The sequence below is a fragment of the Zingiber officinale genome, chromosome 11A, assembly GCF_018446385.1.
Source record: "Zingiber officinale cultivar Zhangliang chromosome 11A, Zo_v1.1, whole genome shotgun sequence".
Taxonomy (NCBI): Eukaryota; Viridiplantae; Streptophyta; class Magnoliopsida; order Zingiberales; family Zingiberaceae; genus Zingiber; species Zingiber officinale.
In genome coordinates, this window is record NC_056006.1 from 4,999,948 (window position 1) to 5,016,864 (window position 16,917).

Consider the following 16,917-nt stretch of genomic DNA (forward strand, 5'->3'; position numbering starts at 1 on the left):
TTCTTTTGTTTTTTCTTTTCCTTGTGATTTGATTGTTCTTTTCGGTTAACCTAAAGTTATTTTAGGAAATTAAATATTAGCTTTCCATAAAAGGTTTTGTCTAGTCGGTGGTGGTTGCTCCCATATCCAAGAAGGCCGTGTGCCTCGCCACGTCAGTACTGGGAACCAATTATGGAAATTAATATTTAATGGAATTAATAACTTAAGGTGATTTGGGTCGAACGTGTTAAGTTCCGCAGGAGACCCAAGTCAAAACCTAAAAGAACGAATAGATTAAGTTTTGGATCAAACGTGTTAAGTTCCGCAGGCGATCCAAAATTTAATTTAAAAGAACACATGGTAGCTAGGAAAAGGTTCAGATCTTTGTACAAAATTTTGTACAGTGGAACCTCTAGGCTTTCCGAGTAGCAACCAACAATGAGCTCGTGGTTCCTTCGAGTTTGCAACTGCACCGCTATTATCACAATAAATTATGATGATTTTGGGCAAAGCAGGAATCACATCTAAGTCCATTAGAAAGTTCCTGAGCCATACTGCTTCTTTAGCTGCCTCAGAGGCTGCTACATACTCAGCTTCCATGGTTGAGTCCGAAACGTATTTCTGCTTAACACTCCTCCATGAAATGGCTCCACCTCCTAAAGTAAACACATAGCCTGATGTAGACCTACTGTTGTCCCTATCTGATTGGAAATCTGAATCCGTGTAACCCACAGGGAGCAAATCGTCTGCTTGGTAGACTAGCATATAATCTCTAGTCCTTCTCAGGTACTTTAATATATGCTTTACCGCAGTTCAATGTCCTTGTCCAGGGTTACTCTGATATCTGCTGACCATGCCCACGGCAAAACAGATATCAGGTCTCGTACATAGCATTGCATACATAAGGCTTCCTACAGCCGAAGCATAAGGAACTGCTTTCATGTCTTCTATCTCCTTTAATGTCTTCGGAGACATCTCTTTAGATAGAGCTATTCCATGCCTAAAAGGTAAGAAACCTTTCTTGGAATCCTGCATGCTAAAATGAGCAAGGACTATATCTATATATGAAGCTTGGGACAGACACAACATTCTTTTCTTGCGATCCCTTATAACTTTGATCCCAAGAATGTGTGCACAATCTTCTAAGTCCTTCATATCAAATTGTTTGGACAACCATACCCTTACGTCCGATAATACCTTGACATTATTGCCAATTAACAAAATATCATCTACGTATAGTATAAGAAATACCACCACGTTTCCGTTACACTTCTTGTATACACAAGACTCATCCGGACACTGAATAAATCCATATGACTGGATTACTTCATTAAACTGGATGTTCCAAGACCTTGAAGCTTGCTTCAGTCCATAAATGGACCGGTTGAGCTTGCACACTAGATGCTCTTTGCCTTTTTCAATAAATCCTTCTGGTTGCTTCATATGGATGTTCTCTTCAAGACTTCCATTAATGAAAGCTGTCTTGACATCCATTTGCCAAATCTCATAATCCATATGAGCAGCAATGGATAAGAGTATCCGGATAGACTTAAGCATGGCTACTGGTGAAAAGGTCTCCTCATAATCGATTCCCTCTTTCTGAGTGTACCCTTTCGCAACAAGCTTAACTTTGAAGGTTTCTACCTTCCCGTCTGTCCCTCTTTTCCTTTTGTAGATCCACTTGCATCCAACGGATTTTACACCATCAGGTGGTTCTACAAGCTCCCAGACCTTATTAGAGTACATAGACTCTATTTCAGAAATCATCGCCTTTTGCCAAGATGCTGCATCTATATCTTGGAGTGCTTCGTCATATGTTTCTAGATCAGGTTCATGTTTACCCGGGATCAAGTCCGAAGACTCTCCCAAAAACATGAATCTATCAGGCTGCCTCACAACCCTCCCACTACGACGAGGCACTGTCTATGGTTGTGTATTATGTGTGACACGTGTTGCAGTTTCTTGTGGTACTTCCTCTTGTACTGTTAGTACTAAGGTAGACGTGTCCTCTCTTAGTTCTTCTAAAACAACTTTGCTACTGGGCTTGTGATCCATTATATAGTCTTTTTCTAAAAACTGGGCATTGGTGCTAACAATGACCTTCTGATCTTTAGGACTATAAAATAAAGTACCTTTCGTTCCTCTGGGATAACCCACAAACACGCGAACTTCTATACAAGATTCTAACTTATCAGCATCTGGTTTCATCACATGTGCTGGACTACCTCAAATCCGAATATGTCTTAGACTGGGTTTTCGCCCATTCCACAATTCTGTGGGAGTAGAAGAAACTGATTTAGAAGATACTAAGTTCAGAACGTACATTGCTGTTTCCAGAGTATATCCCCAAAACGAATTTGGTAATTCTGAATAACTCATCATCGATCTAACCATCTCCATAAGAGTCATATTCCTTCGTTCTGCCACATCATTCTGTTGGGGTGTACCAGGTGCAGACAATTGGGATTGAATCCCGACCTCTGATAAGTAATTCCTAAACTATCCTAAGAGGTATTCGTCACCACGATCAGACCGTAGTGTCTTGATACTTTTACCTAGTCGTTTCTCCACATCAGTCTTGTATTCTTTGAACTTATCAAAGCACTCAGACTTGCGGCGCATTAGGTAAATGTATCCGTATCTTGAATAATCGTCTATAAAAAAGATAAAATATTTAAAACCACCTCTTGTCTGGACAGACATAGGACCACACAAATTAGAATGAACCAATTCTAACACTTCTTTGGCTCTATGCCTCTTGGCCTTGAACGGTCTCTTAGTCATTCTACCTTCCAAGCAAGATTCACAAGTTGGAAAATTTTCCAACTCTAATGAACCCTAAAGTCCGTCGGCTATAAGCCTCTGAATCCTACTTAAGTTAATATGACCAAGCCTTAGATGCCAAAGATATGCTTGGTTCATTTCCGAAGGTTCTTTTCTCTTATTTGAGTTAGAAGATGAGTTATAAATTTTCATGTTTTACTTTGTGGGAGAAATTGGATTTAAAGTATACAATTTACCAACTAATGCACCAGAACAGATAATCACTTTATTTCTCTTAATAACTACATCGTTACTAAAGGAAACTGAATATACATCTAAAAATAATTTAGAAACTGAAATTAAATTCTTTCTAAAACTGGGTACATAAAGGCAATTTCTTAAAATCAAATTTCTATTTCTACTAAAAGATAAGTACACATGTCCCACTGCAACAGCCGCCACCTTAGTAGCATTGGCTATGTAGACGGTAATCTCTCCTTCAGTTAGTCGTCGGGTTTCCTGGAACCCCTGCAAGAAATTACAGACATGATCAGTGGCTCCCGTATCTACACACCAGGTGCTGGTAGATAACACCGCTAAACATGTTTCACCAACTAGAGCATGAGATATACCTTTGTTGTTCTGATTCCTACGAGGACAGTCCGCCTTCCAATGCCCTGACTGCTTGCAGATGAAGCACTTGCCCTTCGGCTACTTTATTCCAGCTTTATATCCTGTATTCTGAGATTTATTCACTTTCTTTGCTGAGCCAACTTGTTTCTTCTTTTTCTTTCCTTTCGGTTTCCATTTTCAGCATAGTGAATCTGAGAATTGTGACGAAATAATCCTTCTGCTGCTTGTAGTTCTGTCAGTAGTTCCGCTAATGAATAAATCCTTTTATTCATATTATAATTCAGGTGGAACTGCTCAAAACTTCTAGGTAGCATTTGGAGGATCATATCGATCTAGGTTTCCCCATCAATTTCTCCTCCAAGGATCTGTATCTCGTTCAGATAAGCCATCATCTTTAGGATATGATCCCTCACAGTAGTATCCTCTTGCATGGTGGCTGTCATTATCTTTCTCATGACTTCTTGCCTAGAAGTCCTATCCTAATGACCAAAGAGTTCCTTAAGATTGTTCATAATATCATAAGCTGTTGGTAAATCTTGATGCTGATGTTGCAATACATTTGACATTGAAGCCAAAATGTAACACCGCGCCATCTCATCTGTTTTTACCCATTTCTTATGATATTCAATCTCCTCTTGGGTAGATTCACTAGTAGGTGCTTCAGGGCAAGGCTCAGTCAGTACAAATTTGTAGCTTCAGCAGTAAGAACAATGTCCAGGTTCCTTTTCCAATCTATGTAATTAGGTTCAGTAAGTCTATTCTGTTGAAGTATGATGGACAGTGGGTTGAAAGTCATCCTAAGAATCACAAATAACTTTTGGTCAGAACTCTAAATTTAGAATAATATTGATTTCTCAAACAATACTATTTTAAATTAACCAACACCTCAAAACACCGTGAATTTTGTATGCCACGATAGTGTGGACGTATACAAATTCAACATTTGTAAAAGGAGGGTTTAACCCATTAATTTTATTATCTTGTCAACCTAACTTTTCGACAAATAAAATTAATAGTTGGTGTCTTTTGGTCACACAAATAACAGCAGTGACTCCGATGGGAAGGATACTGTTAGATGTGCCTAAGTGTATACCATTACTTGACACTAAGTCCATTAATAAGATTATGCCCCTTCCGATGGGGAAGATCACACGCTCTTAATTAACTTCCTATAGTCATCCAAAATGGAAGTCTGTTCTAGTGATCCACAAACAAGCTCATCCGATATAGAGGAAGACACTCAGAGCCAACGCGCAAGCTTGTTTGCATCACTTACAAACCAGTAATGGAGACCATGAGATTTACTTAAAAATCTCTCTCCCACTTAGTTATTTATAAATGAGGAATTTTAACTATGCTAGCCTACTAAACATGTATACTAACATGCACACACAACACAATATAAAAGCAATAAATAGAAAATCTAATTTTCAACTATTATGACTTTTATCTATAGTTGTCCTTAGTGTGTTGTCATCCCAAGCTGCTGCCATATTTGGCCACCGCTACCGGGTCTAGCTGTCGCATCCATCTTGCTCCTTGTTCCGCTGCGCCTCTAGTCCTCAGAAGGTTCCACGCTTTGCAAAATTCGATCCGCGACAAAAATAAAATTTTACATTTTTGATCCTATATTCCATAAAAGGAATGTACATGTATCTAGATCAAAAATAAAATCCTAATAAAACTAAATACAGCTCCTGTTGTATTTTATAATACAATCATGTACACACATATAAATGCCCTTGACATGTCCAAGGGTCCAATCACACACATAAAACTATAAGCCATAATAGTTGGATCCTGCATCCACAAAGTTAGCACATCCTACTATTAACCTGCCTACATTATGTATGACATGTGCATAATTTAACTAATACCAAATACACAGAGGCAAAACCATAGCTATGATACCAATTGTTGGTTGCTACTCGGAAAACCTAGAGGTTCCACTGTACAAAAATTTTGTACAAAGGTCTAAACCTTTTCCTAGCTACCATGTGTTCTTTTAAATTAAATTTTGGATCGCCTGCGGAACTTAACACGTTTGATCCAAAACTTAATCTATTTATTCTTTTAGGTTTTGACTTGGATCTCCTGCGGAACTTAACACGTTCGATCCAAATCACCTAAGTTATTAATTCCATTAAATATTAATTTCCATAATTGGTTCCCAGTACTGACGTGGCGAGGCACATGTCCTTCTTGGATATGGGAACAACCACCACCGACTAGACAAAACCCTTTAAGGAAAGCTAATATTTAATTTCCTGAAATAACTTTAGGTTAACCAAAAGGAACAATCAAATCACAAGGAAAAGAAGAAAACATAAGAACACTACATCGAAAATAAATTCGAAATACTAGAATCGTAAGCCTCTTGTATTTGATATTATTTCCAAAAATAACTAGTATGATGCGGAAAAGGAAAAATTACTAGTTATACCTTTTAGAAAGACCTCTTGATCTTCTACCGTATTCCTCTTCTAACCTCGGACGTTGTGTGGGCAACGATCTTCCGAGATGAGAAACCACCAAAGCACCTTCTTCTCCTCCTAGCTAGGTTCGGCCAAAACAAAAGCTTCACCAAGGAAGAAGAAAAACCACCAACCAAACTCCAAGGGATGCAAGCTTTCTCTCCTTCTTCTTCTTCTTCTCCAAGTAGTATCCGGCCACCACAAAAGCTCCAAGCAAGAGGAAGGATTCGGCCACCACAAAGAGGAAGAGAGGGAGAGAGGATGGCCGGCCACAACACCAAGGAAAAGAGGGAGAAAATAATAGAGGTTGTGTCTCTTGAAGGCACCCCAACCCCCTCTTTTATATTCCTTAGCCTTGGTAAATTAGGAAATTTAATTACAATAAAATTTCCTTAATTTTCCTTGACATGAATTAATTAAGAAAAATTAAACAAAATTTCTTAAAACTCCATGTCTTGGCCGGCCACATCAAAAGGGGCAAATTAGGAGAGTTTCAATCAACAAATTAAAACTTCCTAATTTGTTTCCGGAAATTTTAAAAATAAAATTTCTCTTCAAAAATCCCTTCATGGTTGATAAAAAGAAATTTTTATAATTTTATTTTTCAATATGTGAATAATTTATAAAGAGAAAAAATAAAATATCTTTCCAATCTACAAATAAGGAAAGAGATCTAATCTCTTTCTTTTAATCTTTTGTAGATCCTTTTAAGAGAGATATTTTAATTTTAATTTTCTTTAATAAATTATATCTTCCACATAATAAAATTTAAAATTAAAATTCTTTTTTAATTTAATGGGGGCCGGCCACCTATGCTTGGGTTCAAGCTAGGGCCGGCCACCCATGAATCAAGGCTTGGCCGGCCCTAGCTTGAACCACAAGCTAGCTTGGCCGACCCCCTTATCATGGGTATGAAGGTAGGTATAGGTGGGTATAATACTCTATAAATAAGAGGCTACGATAGGAACCGAGAGGAGGAATTGGTTTTGGTCTCCCGATAAAATTAATCATCCCGTGTTCGCCCCGAACACACAACTTAATTTTATCAATAATAATTCATTCCACTAGAGAACTATTATTGAACTACCGCACCAATCCCAAATTATATTTTTGGGCTCCTTCTTATTATGAGTGTGTTAGTCTCCCTGTGTTTAAGATATCGAATGTCCACTAATTAAGTGAGTTACTGACAACTCATTTAATTAATATCTTAGTCCAAGAGTAGTACCACTCAACCTTATCATCATATCGGACTAAGTCCACCTGCAGGGTTTAACATGACAATCATTATGAGCTCCTCTTGGGGACATTATCAACCTAGTATCTCTAGGACACAGTTTCCTTCTATAATCAACAACACACACTATAAGTGATATCATTTCCCAATTTATCAGGCTTATTGATTTATCGAACTAAATCTCACCCATTGATAAATTAAAGAAATAAATATCAAATATATGTGCTTGTTATTATATTAGGATTGAGAGCACACACTTCCATAATAACTGAGGTCTTTGTTTCTTTATAAAATCAGTATAAAAGAAACGACATCTAATGATCCTACTCAATACACTCTAAGTGTACTAGTGTAATTATATACTAATTCCTAATTACACTACGACCTTCCAATGGTTTGTTCCTTTTCATTTTGGTCGTGAGCTATTATTTATAATTTATAAGGTACTGATAACATCATCTTCTGCATGTGACACCACATACTATATTATCTAGAATATAAATTAATTGAACTACAAACAAATGTAGATAATTTGACCAAATGTGATTCTTTATTCAAAATAAATGTTTACAAAAGCTTAGGCTTTCAGTATACACTCCAACAGTCCGGACAGACCCAGCGTGCAGGTCAGGACGTATAAGCTAGGGATAGCCGTGAGCAGGAGATAGGTCTGGATATAGACCTAGAGTGCAGATCGAGATGTGCAAGTCGGAGATAGCGGATGACAAAGGCAGATCTAGGTACAAGCTTAACACATATCGGGGCATACAAGTAAAGGGCAACAGTATATAAAAGCAAGGCGAGTCCAGATCTCGGATAGCAGGCGTGTCGGTCAGACACTACAGGACAAATCAGTCAAGGAATCGTAACCGCTTGTCAAAGAGAATAATCAAAGTGTCAGGGAATATGCCAATAGTCGGGGCTCAATACACCTTCGGTTTGGCCGCCAGCCTATTAGAAGGAGCCACGTGTCAATCACCACCAGACAAAACCTGACAGCCGACATTCCCTGACACCCGTCAGATCTAGAAACTTTCGTTGCAGTATAAAAAGGGATGTCTTGTCCCTTATGCAGGTACGCTGACTCGTCATTTCTCATAGTGTTTACTTTTCGTCCTTTTTTCTATGTTTTCTGGGGAAAAAGTACTTGACTTGAGCGTCGGAGGGCCTGACCCGGGGACTTTTTCCCTGATTTTTGGTCTCTAATGACAGGGGTGCTCGTCTGAGTGTGTGCAGAGCGATAGTGTCATCGTCCTGGTCATCTCTCTCGTCGTCAGCTGCCCGTGTGAACCATTCCAGGAGGGTACTTGGTAGATCCAACGCTTCAATGACTCTCCGTCAACTTTCCGCACAACAAGGCCCGCCTTCATTTGACTCAGCTTTCGGACGGGATCAATTTGGTGTCGTCTGTGGGAACACAACAACCTATTCTGGAACGTGACGATGGAGGAGTCTGGCCGTATTCATGTTACTATGACCGTCGGAGAGTACGAGCTCTTCAAAGAGGCTAAAAGGCGAGCAACCTCCGAGAAGCAGGCAACTGTTTCGCGACCGCGACAAGCTCTTGCTGAAGCTTCCAAGGAGCCTCTCCCTATCTTTGATCGGTGCTCTAAGAGAAAGCAGCCTGAGGTGTTCCCTCAAAGTCCTTATCATGAGCCTGGCGTGGGATATTACTAGCCAGAGCCTCAAGGGCCTCAAGGGCAAAGTCTCAAGAAGGAGCAGCCTCAAGCCTCCATGGCTGAGAGTTCCTTGCCGCGAGATTCGAAGAAGGGGAAGGCCTTTGTCGTACCTGAGGTATTCCCAGAAGATCCAGATGAGAAAGTACCTTTCTCAGCTAGGATTTTAAATGAAAGACTGCCTAAGGGTTATAGAGCCTCGTCGATCGGTGAGTACGACGGAAGCAAGGACCCGGAAGAGCACTTGCGAAAGTTTAAAAATGCAGCCCTGCTACATCAATACAGTGATGCTGTCAAGTGTAGAGTTTTCTTGAACACTTTAGATGACTCGGCCTTAAAGTGGTTTGATGGGCTACCTCAAGGGTCCATCATCTATTTTTTGGACTTCAAAACAGCTTTCCTGCATCGATTCGCCAGCAGTAAGAAGTATCAGAAAACAGATCACTATCTCTTTGCTATGAAGCAAGGGCCAACTAAGCCCTTAAGAAGTTACATCAACCGCTTTAATCAAGTAGCTCAGGATGTCCCAACTGCCACTTCAGAGATTCTGATGAGTGCCTTCTCTCGTGGATTAGGAGAGGGAGAATTCTTCAGAGATCTCATCAAAAACCCTGCTCGAAATTTTGATGAGATGGTGGAAAAAGCTGCTTCCTACATCAAAGTGGAAGAAGCGCAAGCAGCTCGGAGGAAAGCTGAAAGACCACCTCCCTCCGCCAACAAGCAAGAAAGAAGGGTACCTCAACCCCCTCCTCAACCTCTGCCGCGAGCCCGGAAGGCCAGACCTGTATTTCATTCCGGGCCGGAAGTTAGACCTACACCTCGAGTTGCCGCTGTGCATGCTCTCCGACCAGGGCCATGGAGTAATCGGTATTGTACCTATCATTGGTCACGTCCGCATGACACTAATCATTGTTTTTAGTTCGCTCGAGACTCCAAGCGTGCTGCCGAGATGGGTTTACCTCCGCCCGAGCTAGCCCCTCAATTAATCAAGATGATGGAGGAACAAAGGGGCGCGACTGGACAGGTCGGGCAATCTCGCCCCGACCTCGCAGGACCCAGTACTCATCAATCTGGCCGGGGAAAAGAGCCCGAAGGGTCACAGGAGGCTGAGAACAGAGGCAATGCTGCCGTCAGAGAGATTGGCATGATCTCTGAAGGGCCAACTGATGGAGATTCAAGGAGAGCACGCAAGTCTCATGTTCGTCGCTTGGAAGTCCATGTCGTTGGATGCAGTCAGGAGCAAGCTGCTGGCCCTGTTATTAGTTTCGGGCTAGCAGACCTGGAGAGCCTGGAGTTGCCTCATGACGATGCACTCACCATCAAAGCCATCATTGCCAATAGCCGAGTGGCTCGGGTTTTTGTCGACGCCGGGAGCTCGGTCAACATTCTATTTAGGACCGCATTCGAAGGGATGCAGATTGATGCTGCTGAACTCCAGCCGGTGGCCACATCTCTATACAGATTTACAGGCAATGAAGTGAAGCCTATGGGTCAGATTAAGCTGGCCATATCTTTGGGCACCGAGCCGTTGGTACGCACGAGGAGGAACACTTTCATAGTAGTAGACTCCCCTTCTTCTTATAATGTCATTCTAGGAAGGCCCGCCCTGCATGAATTCAGGGTTGCTGTTTCGACCTTCCATCAAAAAATCAAATTTTCCGTGGGCGAGCAGGTCGGGGAGGTTAGAGGAGAACAGAGGATTTCTCGCCGGTGCTATATTGACATGGTCTGAGTGGAGGCTCGAAAAAATCAAAGGATGCAAGATGGAGGTGTCCATGCTGTGTAGGAGGAGCCTCTGCCTATAGCCGAAGAACCTATCCCTTGGAAAGAAGTACAACTACATGCTGAGCGACCTGAAAGTTTGACCCGGGTGGCCAGTGACCTTCCCTCTCCCCTCAAAGAAGAGTTAATTCAATGCTTGATCCGCAACCGGGATGTCTTCGCCTAGTCTACTGAGGAGCTGCCCGGGGTCAAGCCGGAAGTAGTTGAGCACAAGCTGCATTTATTACCAGATTCCCGACCTGTAAAGCAAAAGAAAAGGAATTTCTCAGCCGACCAGAATAAAATAATAAGAGCCAAGGTGGATCAGCTCAGAAAGGCAGGACATGTTCGAGAGGTTCAGTTCCCATCATGGCTCTCCAATGTAGTCTTGGTAAAGAAGCCCAACAATATGTGGAGAGTATGCATAGACTTCCGGGACCTCAATCGAGCTAATCCCAAGGACTGCTATCCTTTGTCCCGGATTGATCAAATGGTGGAGTCCACGGCCGGCTGCGAGAGGATATGTATGTTGGACGCTTACCAGGGGTATCATCATATACCTTTAGCAAGGGAGGATCAAGAAAAGGTTAGCTTTATTACGGCTGACGATACTTTTTGTTATACTGTCATGCCCTTTGGTCTTAAGAATGCTGGAGCCACATACCAAAGAATGATAGACAAAATATTCCGGGAGTAGATCGGACGCAATGTGGAAGTTTAAAATGATCTAAACTTGAAAAAATCTTCATTAATGCACAATAATTAATCTGTTTCCCTTTCCTAAATAACTTAATTGGGTTATCTTACTATTTTATTAAAAATCTGAAATTTTTATTAACTAATTTTGGTAAAGCCCAAAATAAAATTATGTTAATGTCTTTGTTTTACTAAAAAAAATTTAATGCTTATTAGTAATTTTCTCGGGTTGTTTTTGTTTTTTATATAAAAAATATGCACTGTCATGATTATCTTTAGTCTCATATCTTAGGATTGACAATGCGAGCGGAGAAACTTCTATAAATACCTTGGGCTAGAGACGTTAGAAAATATATCTTTCTCGGTCTTTTGGCTAAGTCAAGTGTAGTATCTATTCCTATCAATTTACTATCTGATATAAAAATTAAATTAATTTTTTATGAGAGAGAATCACTCTTGCCTTGTACTATTATATGGGCCTAGAGTACCCTTACCAAATCCAATTTATGTGCATAGAGTACTAATTTACACGTATTCAACGTATTCATGCATTTCATTACACATACAACACGTATACGTGATGACTAATTCTTAATTAAAGATTTAATTAATTATTGTTAATGAATTAAATTTAGGCTTAATTTACTCTTAATAGACGTGCATAATATAAATCTAATCGTCTTGGGGTCGAAACTCGGCGTGACCGAGCATGACCTCCCCTATGTCTTGACCATTTGTACTAATGGCTAGTAGTCATCCGTAATTTATCTCCTTCGTGTTTGCCTAGGAACGGGTTGATGGAAGTACTAGGACGAACGAATCATCTTTTGCCACATAATATAAATCCAATCGTTCATATCTCCAAGTTCGACCATCTTTTAATTAGCAAAGCCTCTTCTCTTCTCCCAATCCACCAATCTTTGATTTATTAGAATATCATGAAACATACTTACATTTATTAATATAGTGTTATATCTTCATGTGCAAGTAGCAATTTCTATAAAATGATTGATAATTGTAAACCATGAATGAAGAAATGGTGATGAAGCAGCATCCTTTAGGCTTGATCGAGCTTAGACACTGCTCGATCAGGCTTGAGCTTGAGTTAAGAAGTCGATGACTTTCTTTTAGCAAAAGGCCCTTAAGGCTCCTTCGAAGTAAACAGGCCTAGAGCTCAATTTGCTCCCCTCTCTGTATCCTACGAGTAAACCAAGCATGAAGGAGTTTTATGTGGATTTAGTCTTGAGAAATGAAAATAAAACAAAACAATAAACATTTTACATCATTATCGACGAATTCTTCTTTTATTTTTCTTTGCCTTGAGCTGGATTCCCGAACATCCAAATGGGAGGCAAGTAGATACAATCAAGAATTCAACATGGAGAAACCGCTAAAAGCCATGAAAACTCGACTGAAGGGAACGGGCAACAGCACCAAACTGCATCTTAGTCATTCTTAGTGCTGGTGGAAGAGGTAAACACGGGAAGCGCTGACAGAGGAGGGCGTAAAAGAGCGTAAAATGACGGTCCGACTAATGGAATCAGTGTGAACGGCAAAAGCCAAGCGCCTTTGTGAATCCTGCAGCAAAAAGTGTGCTTCATCAATCAAATGTGAGACAATTCTACCAGCACGCACGACTGTGAAAAACTTTTAAGAATAGGGATCATTTCTCCTTTCATACTAGAACATTCATCTTATGAATCTATCAACATGATCGCGAAACACTTTTCAAAATAGAAACCTCACCATCCCCTTTCACGCATGTCATTATACACCCAGAATAGCCCGAGGAATGAGTGTATAAATATGTCGAGGATTGCTACATGAACCTGCGAGAAGATAGAATATTTCCAAAATTATGTGTAATTCATATAAGATCGTTCATTTAGGGGGGAAAAAAACTGATAGACAGCAGTTCATAGAGATTATGTGCCGAAACTTACAAGCCAGCTTTCTTGGAAGTATTGGTAGAGCTCAATCCACACTGCTCCATCGGCTATACCGCCATATACATATAGACCCAAACCTGCAACAGTTGTAATCTGATGTGCAAGTATTACCTATTCAGAATATCAAGAAGAAGAGGGGAGAAAAGGGAAAGGAGAGGAGTAATGTCTTCTTAAAGAAAATTCATATACAAGAAAAGGAGTTATGTGTTGTGTTTGTTAACATATTGGCACAAATAGGTTCGTCCAGCTACAGCTTAAGTGACAAACGAACCTTATGTTAGGAATTTTTATCCAAATATAGATACTCTCTATCGACGTAGCTACTAAGCTGACCCACAAACAAACCTTATATTAGGAATTTTTATCCAAATATAGATACTCTCTATTGACGTATCTACTAAGCTGACCCACAGTTAAATTGTTTGTCATTTTTCTATAGGAGGTGAAGGTTTCAGCACATTTAGATCTACAAGTAGCGGTGAACAAACTAAAATTATACTAAACCAGATAATTCTATGTAGTAAGTAAACTAAAACCAAACTGATAAATTTGAAAATTTCAATTTGGATCCTTTTGGTTCGATTTGGTTTATTGATTTTGGGTTATATATGCTCACTCCTACGAGCAAGGGTTAGAACTGAGTTGGTGAATTCTAACAAGTAGAGTTAGAATGGTCTTCAACCTTATCAAGGCACTTTGGATCCTAACACTATTTCTTCTTTTTCATTTATCTAAAACTTCTAAACCTTGCCAAAAATATAGGAAACTAAAAAATTGTTCTTGAGAGTTTGAACAAAAGAAGTGAGAGAAGAATCATACAAGATAATGGTTTTGAGTTGTTTGAAATAAGAACATTGTGAATTTGAACTGAAAGAGACTGAGTAAATAATTTCTTACTGCAGCAGTAATCTTTGAATCCGCAAACTTTACAGACCGACTATTGAGCTCCTCTTCTGTAACATCTGGTGGCGGAGGCTTCCAAATAAGGAAATAAAGAAGTAGAGCATATGAACCACCGAAGAAGGAAGCAATTAGTAAAGGCCAGACAAGAACTTTATATCTTGAACTGCATGATCAAATGAAGAAGAAACGGTCAGATTGAGAAAAATAGGGTAAGAACTAAGATTAGACAAGGAAATTATTCTTCAGCATTTTCTTTCGTCCAAACATGTTAACAAGAAGAAATAAAATACTGAACATAGGGCTTGTAAGTGAGCAGAGCTCACCTATATTCAACCTTGTTTATTAGAAAAACAAATGAGTTTGGACCAAGCTCAATATTAACAGAAAATAAAATATAGTCAAGCTTATTTATTAAAAAAATTATTTTATCAAGCTCGAACTTTACTCGGTTAGAGATATTACATAACAGCTCAACTAGATTAAATGTTGTCATCTATTATTTCGTTAAAACTTGATCCAACAAACAAAATGATTATTGTTTAGGCATATTGTCATCCATAAAGTACAATGAGGCTTATTGCAATCTTTAAAAAAATCTTTCTATTACTATTACTGAATAATACATCAAAGTTATTCAACTCTTTGACTGGCAGACATTTTATCCATAACTATCCATCAATTCATTTTTCACATATATTCAGTTTTTCCTACTTATCATAAAACTTTTAATTTCAAAAGTTTTGCTCTACGACTATTATTTAATAATTAATTTAATCAAATTACACTCTTATCATCTAACATGACTTCATCAACAAATTACATACACTAATGAGGTTTATCTTAAACATAATTGGCTAGCTCATCAAGAGTACTCTAGTTTCAAAACTCACAAAATTTAGCTACTTAACATTATGAAGTCCATAACAATTGTAAACTGTTTGATTACATCTTGTTATGATCCATACGATCGTTGAATAGATAACATTCACTAATACAAAATTATTATAACTGATCAACACACATATGAAGCAAAAGAAAATGTTTAGTAGCATTAATAGTTTAATACATAATCACAAAATACTACAACATCTAGCTGAGTTGCTAAGAAGGGGTTTGAGATTCAGGAGTCACCTTCTTCCAGTAGGAACCAACAACAAGCCATACGCAAGGGGCAACAGACCCAAAATATACCATGCGGCTATTAGGACTTGGTTCATCACAAAACCATCATCTCCTTTCAGAAAAAATAGTTTCTGAACGTAGTACCAATCTTTGTCCTGAAATTTTAAGAAGATACTTATTCAGAGAAAATAATAACTGCATTGCTATAGCAGATCAGTAATTGCAAAGTCATGTAGTTATAGCAAGTCTATTGATATGGTTAAAACCATTCTACTCTGTGATTTGGCGAAGCAAGCACACTATGAGAGATTAGAACAGACTGAGAAGTAGATCCTGCCTAAAATTCCAAAGACCAAAAGAAAAGAGCACAGGAAACAAACCAGTGACTGGTTGGGGGCGATCCGGATGACATAGTACATGAGCACTGCCCACAGCCCAAAGATCACAACCGTCCGACCACCACAACACCCATCGGCGTCCCCACTCCTCTCCTTCGCCGAAATCGCCCCCTTCTCTGGGAGACCCGCCTCAAAATCGTCCCTTTCGAAGGTAACTCGGCGTACGCGGAGTGCCCCCCTCTTCCCCATTGGCAGAGTCGCGAGCCCTATGCCACCAGTGAAGATGCGAAGAACAAACGGCTCCCCTCTTCTGCTTTTATAGACCTTGAGTTCGCACGTGAAATGCACGTGAAAATTTTGTTTGTATTTGTATCAAATTAATTTAAAGCTAAATATTACATTTTTATCTTATTTAATTAAGATGAAGTATTTTATACAAATAATTTATTTTAGTTTCCATGTTTAAATATAAAAAATAACTATATAGGAATATAATGGCTTTTAAATAATTGATATCTACTTAATTTTGCAACTTTAATTGGGCAACAACATATAAATAATTAATTGGTTGTCATATTAATCATAATTTTAAAAAGTTAAATGGGATATTAATATTTCCTCAAGATTATATTATATTTGGAGAGTATAATTAATTATTCAAGTTATTTAAATGCTAGAAAATTATAGCAGCTTTGCCGGTTAAAAAAAAATAAATCAAAATATCTTTTTTTTTCCGATGTAATTTTTTTATAATATTATTATAATAATTTTAATCATAACAATCAGTCCCCACTCCTCTCCTTAGCCGATATTTCCATTCATTCAGAAATTTCTGAACCAGAAGAGACCCTGTCCATTCATTGATTGAATGAACTTGATCCCACATATTTAACAGATAGAGTCTAATTCATTCAACCAATAAATAAACAAGAGATCAGTAATATCTAAAGATCCGGCATCAGAGAATCCCCCCATATGTTTGATCCTATATAAAAAGTTTACATGAACTATTAGAATAAATTTAAAAACTTTTATAAAGATTCATCATCTACTTCTAACTGTAGATTTTTTTTTTTTACATTTTTTGTTTTGTTTTGTTTTGTTTTGTTTTGTTAGTTTCTCCTCATTTAACGATAGATAGAGTATTCTCATTTAATGATAGATGAAGTATTCTTTTTTATTTTTCTTTTCCTTATTAATTAATTATCCATTTTCTCTTCTCCTTTATTATTTTATCGATTCATTATGTGTCTCATAATTCAAGCTGGACGGATGGTCCGCTCGACTAGGGCTCCTGACCCTCTGAGCTTGCTCTCCTATCGACCGAGTTGACCAGTCACAAGTTTACTCAGATGGTCAATCGAACAATGATCCTTCCGATTGGCC

At 38.8% G+C, this 16,917-nt stretch overlaps 1 protein-coding gene and 1 pseudogene across 3 annotated transcripts; one reads left to right on the forward strand and one right to left on the reverse strand.

Annotated features, from left to right (window-relative positions):
* The first annotated feature begins 11,571 nt into the window (after positions 1-11,571).
* On the forward strand, positions 11,572-11,712 carry LOC122033048 (annotated as a pseudogene).
* A 417-nt stretch (positions 11,713-12,129) lies between these two features.
* Positions 12,130-15,810, reverse strand: LOC122030923. 3 transcript variants are annotated; one of them, XR_006125662.1, is made up of 7 exons: positions 15,574-15,810; positions 15,203-15,348; positions 14,066-14,234; positions 13,163-13,261; positions 12,966-13,048; positions 12,501-12,797; positions 12,130-12,410 (listed from the first exon to the last, which is right to left on the reverse strand). XR_006125662.1 is itself a non-coding variant. In XM_042589963.1 (6 exons), exons 1-6 carry the CDS (start codon positions 15,778-15,780, stop codon positions 12,665-12,667), a joined length of 837 nt encoding a protein of 278 aa, XP_042445897.1. In that variant the 5' UTR covers positions 15,781-15,810; the 3' UTR covers positions 12,462-12,664. The 3 variants fall into 3 exon arrangements, 1 of the variants encoding a protein (XP_042445897.1); XR_006125661.1 differs by having other exon boundaries at positions 12,130-12,417; XM_042589963.1 differs by lacking the exon at positions 12,130-12,410 and having other exon boundaries at positions 12,462-12,797.
* Between the last annotated feature and the right edge of the window lie 1,107 nt (positions 15,811-16,917).

Bases quoted from the DNA above. Each gene is read 5' to 3' on its own strand.
- LOC122030923 (XM_042589963.1), bottom strand. From the start codon at position 15,780: ATGGGGAAGAGGGGGGCACTCCGCGTACGCCGAGTTACCTTCGAAAGG. The intron at 14,235-15,202 runs GTGACTCCTGAA...TTGATCATGCAG, and splicing joins TTGGTTCCTACTGGAAGAAG to TTCAAGATATAAAGTTCTTG. The intron at 13,262-14,065 runs GTAAGAAATTAT...CTTGCACATCAG, and splicing joins ATTCAAAGATTACTGCTGCA to ATTACAACTGTTGCAGGTTT.